Source organism: Garra rufa, chromosome 22 (assembly GCF_049309525.1).
Source record: "Garra rufa chromosome 22, GarRuf1.0, whole genome shotgun sequence".
Taxonomy (NCBI): domain Eukaryota; kingdom Metazoa; phylum Chordata; class Actinopteri; order Cypriniformes; family Cyprinidae; genus Garra; species Garra rufa.
In genome coordinates, this window is record NC_133382.1 from 30,605,886 (window position 1) to 30,620,679 (window position 14,794).

Sequence of the window (14,794 nt, forward strand, 5' to 3'; positions counted from 1 at the left end):
AGAGAGTACGGGAGAGCCTACAATCATTAAAACATCTAACTAATAAAGTCTGAAATTATTACTGAGTGTGCTGTCTTCTTTTTTATTTGTATTAACAAGCACCCACCTCCTTGGTGGTGTGGTACCTTTTATTGGTATGGGCCCTGCCCCTCAAAATGCATGTGAACGGCCCTGGTCATGATTGCAAGATATAAACTTTCAATTCTGAGAAAAAAAAAAATCACAATTGTGAGTTTATATCTTGCAATTCTGATTTTGCATGTTTGAATTGCACGTTTGTCTTGCAATTCTGATTTTATAAACTAGCAATTCTGACTTTACAATCCTGAATTGCGAGTTTGTCTCTTTATAAACAGAATTGTGAGATATAAACTCTCAGTTGTGAGTTATAAAGTCAGAATTGCAGAAACCCGCAACTTGGAGAAATAATAAGTAAGTTTAGTAAAAATTACTAAATAAAAACTCGCAATTCTTCTGTTTTGTTAGATCAAAAACTTGCAAATTTGAGTTATAAAGTTAGAATTGTGATGTAAACTTACATTTCTGACTTTATAACTCAAATTTGCGAGTTTTTTTTATCTCACAATTCTGATATAACTCGCAACTGTGTATTATAAAGCCATAAATGCAAGAGATAAACTCGCAATACAGAGAAAAAAGTAACAATTGTGAGTTTATATCTCACAATACTGACTTTATAACTCACAATCGCAAGTTTATATCTCACAATTCTGATATAACTCGCAATTGTGTGTTATAAAGCCATAAATGCAGGAGATAAACTTGCAATTCTGAGGAAAAAAAGTCACAATTTCGACCTTTTTACAATTGCGTGATATAAACTCACAATCGCAAGTTTATATCTCACAATTCTGACTTTATAACTAAAAATTGCGAATTTATATCTTACAATTCTGACTTTATCTCAGAATTCTGATTTTATAAGCAAGTTTATTTCTCACAATTCTGAGTAAAAAGTCTGAATTTCAAGTTAGTATCACATAATTCTGAGGAAAAAAAAGTCAGAATTTTGAGATAAACTTGCAATTTGTAAACTTTCAATTGCAAAAAAAAACAAAAAACTGTGAGATAAAAAGTCGCAGTCAAGTTTTTTTTTTTTTTTTATCAGTGGTAGAAACAGGCTTCCATAGACTGCAATTGTATTATCAGATTTTTTTTCAGATGGGTGCTGTATGTAATGTTTTGACTGTACTAAAGCATAAAAATACCACAGTACACATTTCAGAAACCTCCTTGTTGCCCCTTTTTTTGTGAACGGCCCTGGTCATGACTGCAAGATCTAAACTTTAAATTCTGAGGGGGAAAAAAAAAATCACAATTGTGAGTTTATATTTTGCAAATCTGACTTTGCATTTCTCAGAATTGCAAGACAAGCTTTATAAACTAGCAATTCTGACTTTCTTACAATCCTGAATTGCGAGTTTGTCAGAATTGTGAGATAGAAACTCTCAGTTGTGAGTTGTAAAGTCAAAAATGCAAGATATAAACTCGCAACTGTGAGAAATAAGTAAGTTTAGTAAAAATTACTAAAAAAAGTCACAATTCTTTTTTTATTCGCGAGTTTTATATCTCACAATTCTGACCTTATGAAAATTTTGAGGGGGCAAAAAGACTGTTATGTTCTCAGAATTGCGAGTTTATATATCACAATTCTAATATAATAACTTACTATTGTGTTATAAAGTGATTGTAAGATATAAACTCTGAGAAAAAAAGTCACAATTGTGAGTCTGTTTTGCAGTTTTGACCTTATGTAGCCGGCTCGGCTACCCCTCTGCGTTGTGTTGTGTGTAGGGAAATAAACACCGGAGTCAGTCTGCTGGTTGAGTTGTATTTTATGGTGTCTTTTCTAAATAAGTAGAAAACATGCAGTTAATTATTCGTTGTACAATCTTGCCTGCTCCTGCTCGCTCTGCTCAGACCCCCCGCGGACTGAAGCAAGAGTTCACAATACAGAAAATTTCATATATACACAAGAAGTAATAATCACTAATCACTAATAAATCACTTCAAGTACAACATGACTGTATCTGCATCATGACTGTAAATATATCTTGTATAAAACACTTTTCTTAATACAAAGTTTCCAGCATTTTATATATACAAAGTTTGAACACATACAAAGAAACCATGAAAATACATGAAAAACTGTACCTGCATAAGTAGAAAACATGCAGTTAATTATTCGTTGTACAATCTTGCCTGCTCCTGCTAAACATCCACACAAAAAAGAAATCAGCAGTCACGCTTCACAGGCCAACTTTTACACTGACAACGTCACACTGCGTTCCCTCGATTAAAACTACACTTTTGCAGGTAAAACAACTTTAAACTCGGTTCCAAAGAAAGTCAACATATTCATGTAACTCATTTAGTCAGCGTAACATCGTATGTAGTGATTATTTCCATTTTTACATGTTTTTGAACAGGATTGAACAAAATGCATACGTCGCTCTGCTCAGACCTCCCGCGGACTGAAGCAAGAGCGTGCAGCGCGCCAATGACGTCACCGCGCCAACGCGCGTGGAACCCATCGAAAAACTAAACACCCCTTCTCGTTTTCTTTTCCCACATATAGAGATAAACATATTAATTACAACAGAGGAACATAAGGATTTTGAGTGAATTGATAAAAACACAATTTATAAATCGACACCTGCTACACTTATAAACTCGCAATTCTGACTTTTTTCTCAGAACTTCATGATATAAACTCACAATTGTGAGCTTTTAGCAGACCAATAGCAGGTTTATTTGCTACACACTTGTTAGTCAATACCACAAACGGTATAGGAGGAGACAGACCATTTGGAGAAATAATAATGAGTAGTGGTGCTGCTGCCGATTTCTGTGGAAGCCCGTTTCCACCACTGAATAGAAAATTAAAAAAGGTTATTGCAACTGTCTCACAACTGCATGATACAAACTCACAATTCTGACTTTTCTTCTGAGATATTGTGAGATATAAACACGCAATTGCGAGTTATAAAGCCAAAATTCATAAAATTATTTTTTTCTTGCAATAAATAAATAAAGACATGTTGTCTTGTCATATAGCCCAAAAAGTATTTGGATATAAACCACAGAAATATCACTGCATTAGATAAGTTACCAAACTAAAAATTATATGCATTCATTGTTCTTTTATACCAAATATATTTACTGAATTTAGACAAATTATTATATAAATATTATCACAGCAATACTGGGATTAAAGGTCCTAGTTTAGATATAAACATTGATGTCTATGGTAGAGATAAAATAAAGCACTTCATCTTTTGAAAGTAATTGGCGCTTCAAATAACGTTTGTGTCAATTGCATTGTGTCGCCACTAGGTGGAAACAAGTAACTGTTAAAAAATGTATTTGTCATTGAATAGAGATTGATTCAAAAACGCTGATTCATGATTATGATTTTATGAACATTTATTAATTCAAACCACTTTTTCATAGATTTATTATATAAAATTGGTGTATTAAATATATTTTAAATACATATATTATGTATTAAATGTTTAATAATTAATTTAAACGAATTAAACAATTTTAAATAGACTGCAGCAACTGATATTTTGCATAGTTTCGAATTGAGGAGAAATCGTGATCTCGATTTGATCTAAAAAAAACTCTAACTAAAACTGAAACTAAAATATATAAAAACTATAAAAAAAAACTATTTAAAAAAATGTAAAATATATAAAAGAAATGTGTTCACAAAAATAAAAACGAAACTAAAACTAACAAAATTGTTAATGAACTAAATGTTATTGCAAATTTGAAAATATATTAAAGTAAAACGAATTTTAAAAAGCAAAACTATAATAACCTTGTTTCATATCTGATTTGTCCATAAGCGGTCTTTCCTTTTACGGAATGTGCGCTGGTTTCTATGGCAATGCCTTTGCGTTGTTGTTATGCCAACGGTAAAGACAACAATAACGGTACGTATACAATATAGTTTGCAATACAGATTTTGTTACGATATGCTAATTTGACATTATTTGTGGGTTTGTAGAGATTTGTAGAGATCAGTGAGTTTGCACAGCGATGGGACAGCGAGGTACTAAAGTCAGTCCGCTTACAATTGTCGAGGTGTGCGAACAACATCTTAGTGCACCCCCAAAACCCAGCACCAACATGGCGGTTCAACATCCTCATCCCCGCGATGAGACCCCTGTTGGTGCTGGAGGAGGAGGAGAAGAGGGAGGAGGAGTAGGAGAGGAGGAAGGAGGAGTAAGAGGAGATGGAGCAGGAGTAGGAGAGGAGGAAGGAGGAGTAGGAGGAGATGGAGCAGGAGTAGGAGAGGAGGAAGGAGGAGTAGGAGGAGATGGAGCAGGAGTAGGAGAAGAGGAAGGTGAGGAGAAGGAAAGGAAGGAGGAGGAGAAGGAGAGGAAAGAGGCAGGGAGAGTTGAGGAGAAAAGAAAGAGTAAGAAGTGGTGGCAGAGGCTTCACTCTTTCTTTCGAGCTGCCAAAAAACAGCCTCCAGAGAGCAGCTCAGTTCAGGGAGAGGTGCAGCAGCAGCAGGATGAGGAAGAGAAGAGGAAGGTGGCATGGGCTGGAAGAAGTAGTGATGGTAAATCACACAACCATGTTATGACAATGTGTTTTGTTTCTAAACAACTCTACTTTGATCATATAAAAACTAATATGATCAAACACAATATCAAAATGCACATCAGCACATGTTGAAGCCAAAATCCACTTCAAGGCCATGATTAGATCTGTATTCCATGACATGGTAAAACATTACTGTTTTATGTCTATATGTACAGTACTAATGTGTTCAAACATTCATCCAGTCATTCAAATGTATAATTACATGAAAGTTAGTTTTATTGTGAATACTGCCTGACACATCACAATTCCATGTTATTTTATTTTTTAATAGACTACATCTTCAGCCGCTACACTGTGGGTGATCAGCTGGGGAAAGGTGGATTCGGCGTGGTGTACGAAGGGAGACGTTTGTGTGATGATCTTAAAGTAAGTAAATATAAATAACGCATTAACAAGCCAGCAAATGTTTGTTCTGTCTTGTCTTCATCCTATACTCTTAGCCCTTTTTGCATTTCTTAAATTAAGTTTTTTGTTTTGCTCATCAGGTGGCTGTGAAATATGTCACGAAGACAAAGGACATGGAATGTATTGTCATTGTAAGTACATTGCACTATATAAACAATATACTGTATAACATTAACACAAGTCCCTATTTGGGAAACCACCATCATAAAAACTCTATTCCTCTAGCCCGATCATCCAAACCCCCTTCCAAAAGAAATCGCCCTCACCATCCTGGCTAATAAAGGTCCCAGCGTGCCAGAAATCATCAGGCTGCTGGACTGGACGGACCACCCCGACCACTTCGTCATGGTCCTCGAATGTCCCTGTCCCTGTGAGAATCTGGAGGAGTTCATCAGGCGTCACGGTGGACGCCTCAACGAAGAAACAACAAGGCGGATCATGTGGCAGGTGGCTCAGGCTGCAAACACGTGCTTCCTCCGCGGAGTGCTCCACCGTGACATAAAACTGGAGAACCTCCTGATAAACAGGGAGACATCCAACGTCAAGCTGATTGACTTCGGATGCGGGGACATTCTGGTGAGGTCACCGTACAGGTCATACCATGGTATGTATGATATAGTTCATTTCTTCTATTCTAATTGATACAGATCATTCCTGTGTTAAAGCAAACTTACACATTATACAATCTCCGCTCTCCTCCAGGCACAGCAGCGTACTCCCCTCCAGAGTACCAGCGCATGGGGAGGTACTATGGCGGGCCAGCGACGGTCTGGTCACTAGGGGTTGTGATGTTCGAATTGTTGTATGGACATTTACCCTGTGACTACGACCTGTTCCGGCTGCATTACAAGCGCTGCTCCAAAACCGACCTGTCGAAAGGTGAGACTAATTCAGAAACATCTTACAGCTTAGAATAACAGTCAAATAGAGCAGATGCGAAGTGTAAGGTTCTCAAATGTCCTTCCCATCTTCCTGCACAGAATGCTGTCACCTCCTCAGGGCTCTCCTCCATGAAAAGCCAAGTCGGCGACTTGGCCTGGGGCGAATCATGTCCCACAACTGGTTTAAGGTAGTGAACCTGAGATCAGATAAAAAAAATAAAATCTCATAGGAAGAAACCAAAAGGTCAAACCCTGTTGTTTTTTCTGTTGTTTCAGGTCGTCTTATAAGACCACTCCAGTTGGCGTCTCTTATGCAGCTTTGCGTCTTGCGGTCTGCAGTGGGAGACACTTCCATCCCTTCTCTCGCTTTTGCGTCTTGCGGGGTGAGCAAGCCTCGTGTAGCGTCTTGCGCCTTGGCTTGAGGAAGCAGTATTAGCGTCTGGCGGTATTGCTTCCAGAGGGATGTGTACATATTGTTTACATGTACATACTTCTTTTGGTTGCCCCTTTTTGTTTGTCCAATCACAGCCACCGCATTCTTGAGGTTTCTAAGATAAAGATCCGCTGATTCCGCTAATCCGCTCCGTGTTTTTCCGCCCGCTCCGCAGCATCACTCACAATCTGTGCGCCCGCTCACGAAGTTCGTTGCGTTAACAGGTAGACGCAGTACATCCACATTACAGTCAATGGTTCATCCGCTGAATTAGTAATTTGGTAGTTTGTTTTTGTATTTCTGTCGGTAATGATTTGTTCTCGGTCTTCTAAAAGTCCTAACAACAAAATATCCACGTTAGAATTAGAATGTCTAATCAAATTATTATACCTGATTAGATCTAATAGAAATAAAACAAAATGTGCTGTTGTTGGCACACTTTGTAGACAAAACCTTCACAAAAGAGCAGACAAAGAGAGAAAGATCAAGGCAGTTCAAAATTGCAAACATAAATTCAAAGCTCCAACAAGTCATCAAGTAAATCAAAGAATATTTAGCAGTTTTTCTCATTTTATTTATTGTAATTAGGTGTAAAAATTTTAATTAAATGTCTAACAACCCAGCATTTTTAGTGTAAGATTCAAACCCATGTGAAATACATAATTAATTAAAAACTAATTTAATAATTTACTTTTACAAACAGTCATATTTATCTTCATAAAGTTAACATTACCAAAATAAAACCAACCAAATGAAAATTTCTGAAACAATATGTTGAACACTAAAGTTCCAAAAAACAGACTAAACAGAGAGTTATCAAAGAAACTACAAATAATATGTAGGCCTATATGATAAAGTAAACCAGTAATATTACATTAAATACCAGAATTCAGAGATTTACCCTAACTACTCACTTTGCCCCACAGCTGCCATTTTGGCGGAAAAAAAAAAAATACTAGCTAGCTTACCAATTCACGCTAATATTTAGCTAAATGATTTGCATGGTTTTACATGTTGCTAAATCAATATGTATCATAAATATTTTTAGACATGGATAAATTTGCTTTAATGTAACAACCATCAACCATCTGTTATGCTACAGTTTTACTTGGACAAGCCAAAAACTGTTTTTAAAGTAACTTACCCACTGGCTTAATTTACCCCACTCCCCCCTACTTCCATTGAAGATGAGGCAGAAGCAGGATCAAAACATCTAACTAATAAAGTCTGAAATTATTACAGAGTGTGCTGTCTTCTCTTTTAATTGTATTTTTCTAACAACTGGATAATTTGTATTAACAAGCACTCACCCTCTTGGTGCCCCCTTTTTTTGATATGGGCCACTGCCCTGGTCATGATTGTAAGATATAATCCTTCAATTCTAAGAAAAAAATCACAATTGTGAGTTTGTCTTGCAGTTCTGACTTTATAAACTCGCATTTCTGACTTTTTTCTCAGAAGTTCATGATATAAACTCACAATTGCGAGTTTCACGCAATTCTGACTTAATTTCTCAGAATTGTGAGTTTACATCACAATTCTGACTTTATAACTCAAATTTGTGAGTTTTTTATCTCACAATTCTGATATAACTCGCAATTGTGCGTTATAAAGCCATAAATGCAAAAGATAAACTCGCAATACTGAGAAAAAAGTAACAATTGTGAGTTTATATCACAATTTTGACTTTTTTTCTCAGAATTGCGTGATATTATCTCACAATTCTGGCTTTATAACTCGCAATTGTGAGTTTATATCACAATTCTGACTTTACAACTAAAAATTGCAAGTTTATATCTCACAATTCGGACTTCATAAGCAAATTTATTTCTCAGAATTCTAAGTAAAAAGTCAGAATTTCAAGTTAGTATCACACAACTGTGCCGACTTTATAAACTCGCGATTCTGACTTTTTTCTCAGAACTTCATGATATAAACTCACAATTGTGAGTTATATCGCCAGAATTGAGATATAACTCGCAATTGCGAGTTTTTATCACGCAATTCTGACTTCACTTTATAACTCAGTATTGTGAGTTTATCTCACAATTCTAATATAACTCGCAATTGTGTTATAAAGCCATAAATGCAAGAGATAAACTTGCAACACTGAGAAAAAAGTAACAATTGTGAGTTTATATTACAATTCTGACTTTTTAAACTCAAAATTGCGAGTTTATATTTCACAATTTTTACTTTTTTTCTCAGAATTGCATGATATAAACTAACAGTTATCTCTAAAAATTGCAAGTTTATATCTCACATTTCTGACTTCATAAGCAAGTTTATTTCTCAGAATTCTAAGTAAAAAGTCAGAATTTTAAGATAGTATCAAGCAATTCTGAGAAAAGAAAAGTAAAAAAAAAAAAAAAAAAAAAGTGAGATAAAAAGTCGCAATTAAAGTATTTTTTATCAGTGGTAGAAACAGGCTTCCATAGACTGCAATTGTTTTAACAGACTTTTTTTCAGATAGGTGCTGTTATGATTTTCGACTGTACTAAAGCATAAAAATACCACAGTACATATTTCAGAAACATGCTTGTTTGAAAAACAATGCCACTGCCAGTTATTCTTCTTTAAAATATGCATTCTGTGTCGGAATAACTGTTTTTGTTTCAGTCTGTGTGATTCCACCCACTGCCAATTTACCAAATAGTATTTTGACACCCTGAGTTGCCAATTGGTGGAAAACGCTGCGTATTTCACCATGGAAGCCAGCAAACGAAGTGGGTCAGAGACTGCAGATTCTACCCAACTTTAAAAGTCTATGAATCCATCTAAAAAGCTGTGTGAGCAGAGGAATATTAAAACACGGTTAAATCAACTCATCAGCTTGCAGTGTAAAGGCCCTTTCACACGGGACGCGGCAGTCGCGAGTGTCTAGTTCATTTTCAATGGGAGACATGCGGCAAGCGGCAAACCGCGGGCGGTTTCGCTGGCGGCGCGGAGGCGGAGCGCAAGCGGTGCTCGTGCACCCAAAATCATGCCGCTTCCACGGGCACGGCGCTTCGCGGCAGGCGCCGCCAAAGATAAAAATATTTTATCTTTTTGTGAGCGGCAGCGGTAGCCGCGTCGGCTTTAACCAATCAGTGAACAGATTATTAAAAACCAATCATAGAATATTTAACTGAATTTATAACGGATAGTTGAAAATAGAGGAGAAGATTGTTTTAAGTGTGCTGGATTTCCCAGAACTGTATGAATCATCTAAAATCTCATATTTGGGGTGAGCACACGAGTTAGTTTGCCAGGTAAAAATACAAATATGTACAAAGTGTCCAAACAATACATTATTATGCGTGGTGTTATAATAAACTATATCTTTAAAAAGTTTGAATAATAATAATGACAATAATTAATGACAGGATGACACAAACACAACTTTCCGTTTTATTTAGACTTTTAAGCAACTGTAACTATGGCAACGTCCGCCCCCAGACCGCGTCGCGAACACCGCCTCAACTGCACAAAACGCTTCCACTAGAAGAGAAGGCGGCAGCCGCGCGGCGATTTCACCGCTTGCCGCGTCCCGTGTGAAAGGGCCTTAAGGCTCACTGCCTTCCACTGTCAGTTACGCTTGTTCCTGTTGCATGTCCTAAATCTGGCAACCTGCGAGAGTGTTGAGTCTGAGAAGGAGGGGGCAGGATGAACCATATTTTTGAATTTGAAGCTCAAACTTACTCAAAAACATAAAAAGGCCACACAAATTCACATGCATGCTCTCTGCTTCTGGAAGCTTTGGGTGCAGCCGTGATTTCTTTTTGGCAGCGTTCGACCCTTTAGCAGCAACACTACAACAGATGTGTTAATGCTGATGCGTTCTCTCATTCTCAGTCGTTCTTGTTTTCTCATTCCTCTTTCTCAGAAAACCCTCTAGAACAGTCCAAGCAACAGGGGGTCTGTGTGCAAATATGATAAGAGCAAACAAAGATTGCCAAACAAGAAACAAAGAAAGAGCGAGACAGTCAGAAAGAGAATCATGGGAAAACAAAAGCGAGGAAAAGGAGTTGAATGAAAAGGCGGATTAAGGGACTAAGAGAACGAATAGTGCAGCGGATAAAAGGGCAAGCAGCAGCAGAAGTGATGGATGAATGAGTCTGGTTGTGTGGATGAGTGGAAAGAGGTCTGGATGTGGGATGGCACGGGAGTGAGTAGCGGATTTTCGAGCAGGTTGCGGGGCTGGTCCTGGCAGCTGAATACAAGCCGTTTGTTAACAGCGAAGCATTAACGACCTCCGCCATCTGCGCCAAAAAACATGAACGAGCTTTAATCAAACCGTGCCTGTGTTACAGCTGCAGGGGCTCTACAAAAAAAAGGGAGGAAGAAGGGGGCCGGGCGCAGGTTCGGCCTCGGCCAGTTGTGGTTACTGGGATGCAGAGGTGGGAAGCTGCGAAAACAATTTGGGCATCTGTGTGCGGAGCACATGTGGAGGAAACGGGAGAACATGCTGATTATTTGAAGCGTGGGGAGAGATGGAGAGAGCATGAAGAACAAACACAGACCTGGAATGGATTTTTTGGCTGGTACGGAGCGGATGGCAAATGTAGGAAAGTCATAACATATCGGGCAGAATTTCTGAGTATCTGAGCCACAGTGTACTGCCAGTAGTTAGTCAACACTGGTTTGTTTTAAGATACACTATAGTGCATTTCCTACACACACTCAGAATTATTGAGGCAAATGCATAAAAAAAAGTGGTAAAAAATGGTAAGCATTAAAAAAATAATTAAATAGTCAGTTTTATATTCTTTCTTTAACTAGTTGTAGCACACAAACTAACACTAAACCACCTCTTACAAGAAAATTAATGCTGTTTGGAGCATGTTTATGTTTTCAGCACAGAAACTTTTACATAAAAAATAATTAATGCATTTTGAATTTTTTTTTAAATATCCGTACCTCACTTAAGTCATTAAAGCAAGTTTAAAATAAATTAATAAATAAAATGTTTCTAAATAAATATTTTAAAATACAATAAAAATATACAAAACCAATCAAAAGTTTTTGAACTGTAAGATTTTTAATGTTTTTAAAGAAGTCTCTTCTGATCACCAACAATACAGTACAATACAACAATAACAGTAAAACTTTGAAATATTTTTACTAATTAAAATTACTGTTTTCTATTTGAATATATTTTAAAATGCAATTTATTCCTGTGATTTCAAAGCTGAATTTTTAGCATCAGTACTCCATTCACATGATCCTTCAGTGACAAATCATTCTAATATTCTGATTTGCTCCTCAAAAAACATGTATTATTATGATGTTGAAAACAGCAGAGGATATTTTATTCAGGTTTCTTTGATGAATAGAAAGTTCAGAAGAACAGCATTTATCAGAAATAGAAAAATATACTGACTCCAAGCTTTTGAATGGTATGTATAGTGTTACAAAAGCTCCTTACTCCAGATAAATGCTGATCTTTGAAACTTTCTAAAAGGGTTTCTTGCAAATCAGCATGTTATAATGTTTCTGAAGGATCATGTGACACTGAAGACTGGAGTAATGATGCTGAAAATTTAGCCCTTGTATCACAGAAATAAATTACATTTTAAAATATATTCAAATAGAAAGCAGTTATTTTAAATAATATAAACATTTCAGAATTGTACTGTTTTTGCTGTACTTTGGATCAAATAAAAGCAGGCTTGGTGAGCAGAAGACACCTCTTTATTTACATTTTATGCTTTATATAAATATATATTTGATGGTTTATATTCCTTGATCAACTAGTTTAAGCACAAAGGCCACCAGCTAAACCAGATCTAACTAGAAAACGAATGCTGTTTTTAGAAAGGAAGCACTAAGAAAGACAGGAAAATACTAATATATTTTCTACTGTAACTAGCTGGCTGTACCCACAAAATTGAACTTCGAATACTGTCACTTCCCCTAAGTAGTGTACTAAAATTAAATAAAAGGTATGCAATAGTTTTAATCGTTGATTAATGAGACCTGCCTTCCGGCTACATCTGTGTCGCATTAACCTGTTTGCTGAATCATACCGGTTCCTGTTTATAGTGAATTGTCTAAATAAACCAGGCAGTGTAGCTAATGAAATCAGTGCTTTTCTGCTCCAGCGGGAGCACGCCTTTATGGCATCCAGCGCAGCTGCTCCCAACGCACTACAGCTATCTCTGCGCTACACCTGTTAGTTTAACCTGGATAGAAGTTTCTGGGGCAGAGAGGTTCAGTTATTCTGTAAGAGGCCCACAGTGGTCTCACAAAATAAGCCTGATTCGGTTTCAAAGTTTGGAAATGTTCTAATTGCATGAGAATATTATTAGCAAGGTAAATTTTAAAGGTGCTAAATTCTACAAAAATGTATTTGAAAGTATATGAAGGTGGCATTTCCTCCGAGGAGGCAGTAAATAAGTGTATAAATCGCTCATTTTCTATAATAAAACTGTACAACAGTGACACCAGTAGGTAAAGTTACAGTGGGAGTCTGCATCTTTCTCGCCTCCCCTGAGCCCATTGAGTTTCAACAGATGCCCTAAAGGGTGCGGTGAGTTTGGTGGGGGGGTAACTGAGAATGAATAGGGTCCTCCATCACATCATGCGATAAATCACACTTCTGGTGTTTGTGCACAATTGTAAGTCAGTCTGCATGAACAATATATTGGCATAATGGAAAGACTAATTAAAAAAGTAAGTAAACAACACGCTTTGCGATATAACTACTTTGTTACACCAAAGTAAGACTTAAAATGTCATGAAAACATGACCTTTGGGTGTTTTTAGTGAGTGATCAGCTTCGTGACGTTTAAAGTAAATCTCCATGTCTGTGACAATATTTAACTAGCTTTGAAGACTGATGATCTGAAATAAAATAAAAAAATAGTTAAAAGTTAACCTTTAAAAAAGAATAGCTATACATAAAAACACAAATAAAATATATAAAAACACTTACTTGATAAGATTCATGCTTGGCTCTAATAAATATACCATTGATTACATTGTTAAATATAAAATAGGATTTTTTTCTTTTTGATGTAAGTACTGTATGTTTATTTAACCAAGAAAATATATATGGGCTGTCAAATGATTAAAATGTTTAATCAGATTAATCAGAATTTTCAGTGGGTTAATCAGGATTAATCACTATTTGCAACGACACCTGAATCCTAACCATTTTTTTCCTGAAATGCATACCAAAAACAGGACACAGATACATAATTTTCATATTTTCATATTATGTCAGGGCCGGCATCGGGCCTGTTTTAGGCTACTCCTTATTTTTTATATTTTTGACATCCATCAATTATGGTGAAGACAAAAAAATTCTGTGCTGGTGGAAACAACACAAGACTTTCGCTTTTACTTTCGAGACCGGCTCGGATGGCGCAGCTGGAAGAGATCCGCATTCAATCGCACGCAGTAGGCTGAAACTTGCCACAAAGCACCAGAAAAAATAAATAATGAATGTGTCGGGGAAAGAGTAAGGACATATCTCAATTATTTATTAATAAAGTGTATTCTGAGTCAATGTCGCAAAGATCCTGACTTGCAATCTCCTTTTTGGAGGCGCCTTGAGAGAGAAATTTATCTTTACGGATTACATAATGAACAAGTTTTTGTTTTCGATTTGTTTTATTTCGTTAAGTAATAATTTAAAGCTTTCTATAGATATGTTTATCATGTCTGTGAGGCATGCATTTCGCTTTATTTTTGTTAAGCACTCCTGTTCAAGAACGAGACGACAGAAAGCGCATCATTTTTGTTTTCTTTATTTTATAAAAACACTGTAACGTTTTTTGATGTATTACTCTTTCCTTTGTGAGCAAAAATGACGGATAATTTTAAATTGCTTCCACTGAAAAAATGCAAGTGATTGCGCTGGTGCCTCGATGACCTGCAAAGCGGCTTTATGTTCCACTCTCCGCACAAACTATGCGCCTAATCGCGCACATTTATCTTTAACGTTTAAACTATACTTGAACTGTTTTATATCTATAGGTTTTATTTTAGGCAAGTCGTGATGATTTGAGAAGGCAAACTGATCGAACAGACTATGATCATTCTTCCGCTGGGCGCTGTTCGTTAAAAAAACAAAAACTTATATTTAACGAACAAAAATGCTCCAAACTTTTTTCTAAATTAACTAAATAAAAAACGAAACTAAATATATACACTTTGCCATTGTATACAAAATTGAAGTAAGGGGGATTTTTTTTCCGTCAATTGCTTTGATATCACTGTGTCAGTCACCGCTCTTTCGAGAATGAACCCAGCATAACTATGCAGATGTAATTCCCAAAACATAAGAAAAACGAAAGTTTCATACAAATTCTGAATGGATTATGGCATGGAAAGTGCAAAGCGCGCTCCCTTTATTATCACTAAAAGCGTCACAAATATAGATCTCACAAAGTTCCTTTATAATCAATAAAGCTTTCTAAACTACACAATGAATCTTTTATTTACATCGCTT

General features: G+C 36.4%; 1 protein-coding gene across 1 annotated transcript; it reads left to right on the forward strand.

Moving 5' to 3' along the window:
* Window positions 1–4,068: 4,068 nt before the first annotated feature.
* On the forward strand, window positions 4,069–6,346 carry LOC141297478 (serine/threonine-protein kinase pim-1-like). The gene is made up of 8 exons (XM_073827906.1): window positions 4,069–4,296; window positions 4,402–4,594; window positions 4,910–5,004; window positions 5,124–5,174; window positions 5,269–5,647; window positions 5,746–5,922; window positions 6,024–6,112; window positions 6,242–6,346. Exons 1-8 carry the CDS (start codon window positions 4,069–4,071, stop codon window positions 6,344–6,346), a joined length of 1,317 nt encoding a protein of 438 aa, XP_073684007.1.
* Window positions 6,347–14,794: the final 8,448 nt, after the last annotated feature.

Excerpts from the sequence above, each read along its gene's own strand:
- LOC141297478 (XM_073827906.1), top strand. The coding sequence starts at position 4,069 with ATGGGACAGCGAGGTACTAAAGTCAGTCCGCTTACAATTGTCGAGGTG. Across the intron at positions 5,005-5,123 it reads GTTTGTGTGATGATCTTAAA|GTGGCTGTGAAATATGTCAC; the intron begins GTAAGTAAATAT and ends TTTGCTCATCAG. Across the intron at positions 5,923-6,023 it reads CAAAACCGACCTGTCGAAAG|AATGCTGTCACCTCCTCAGG; the intron begins GTGAGACTAATT and ends CTTCCTGCACAG.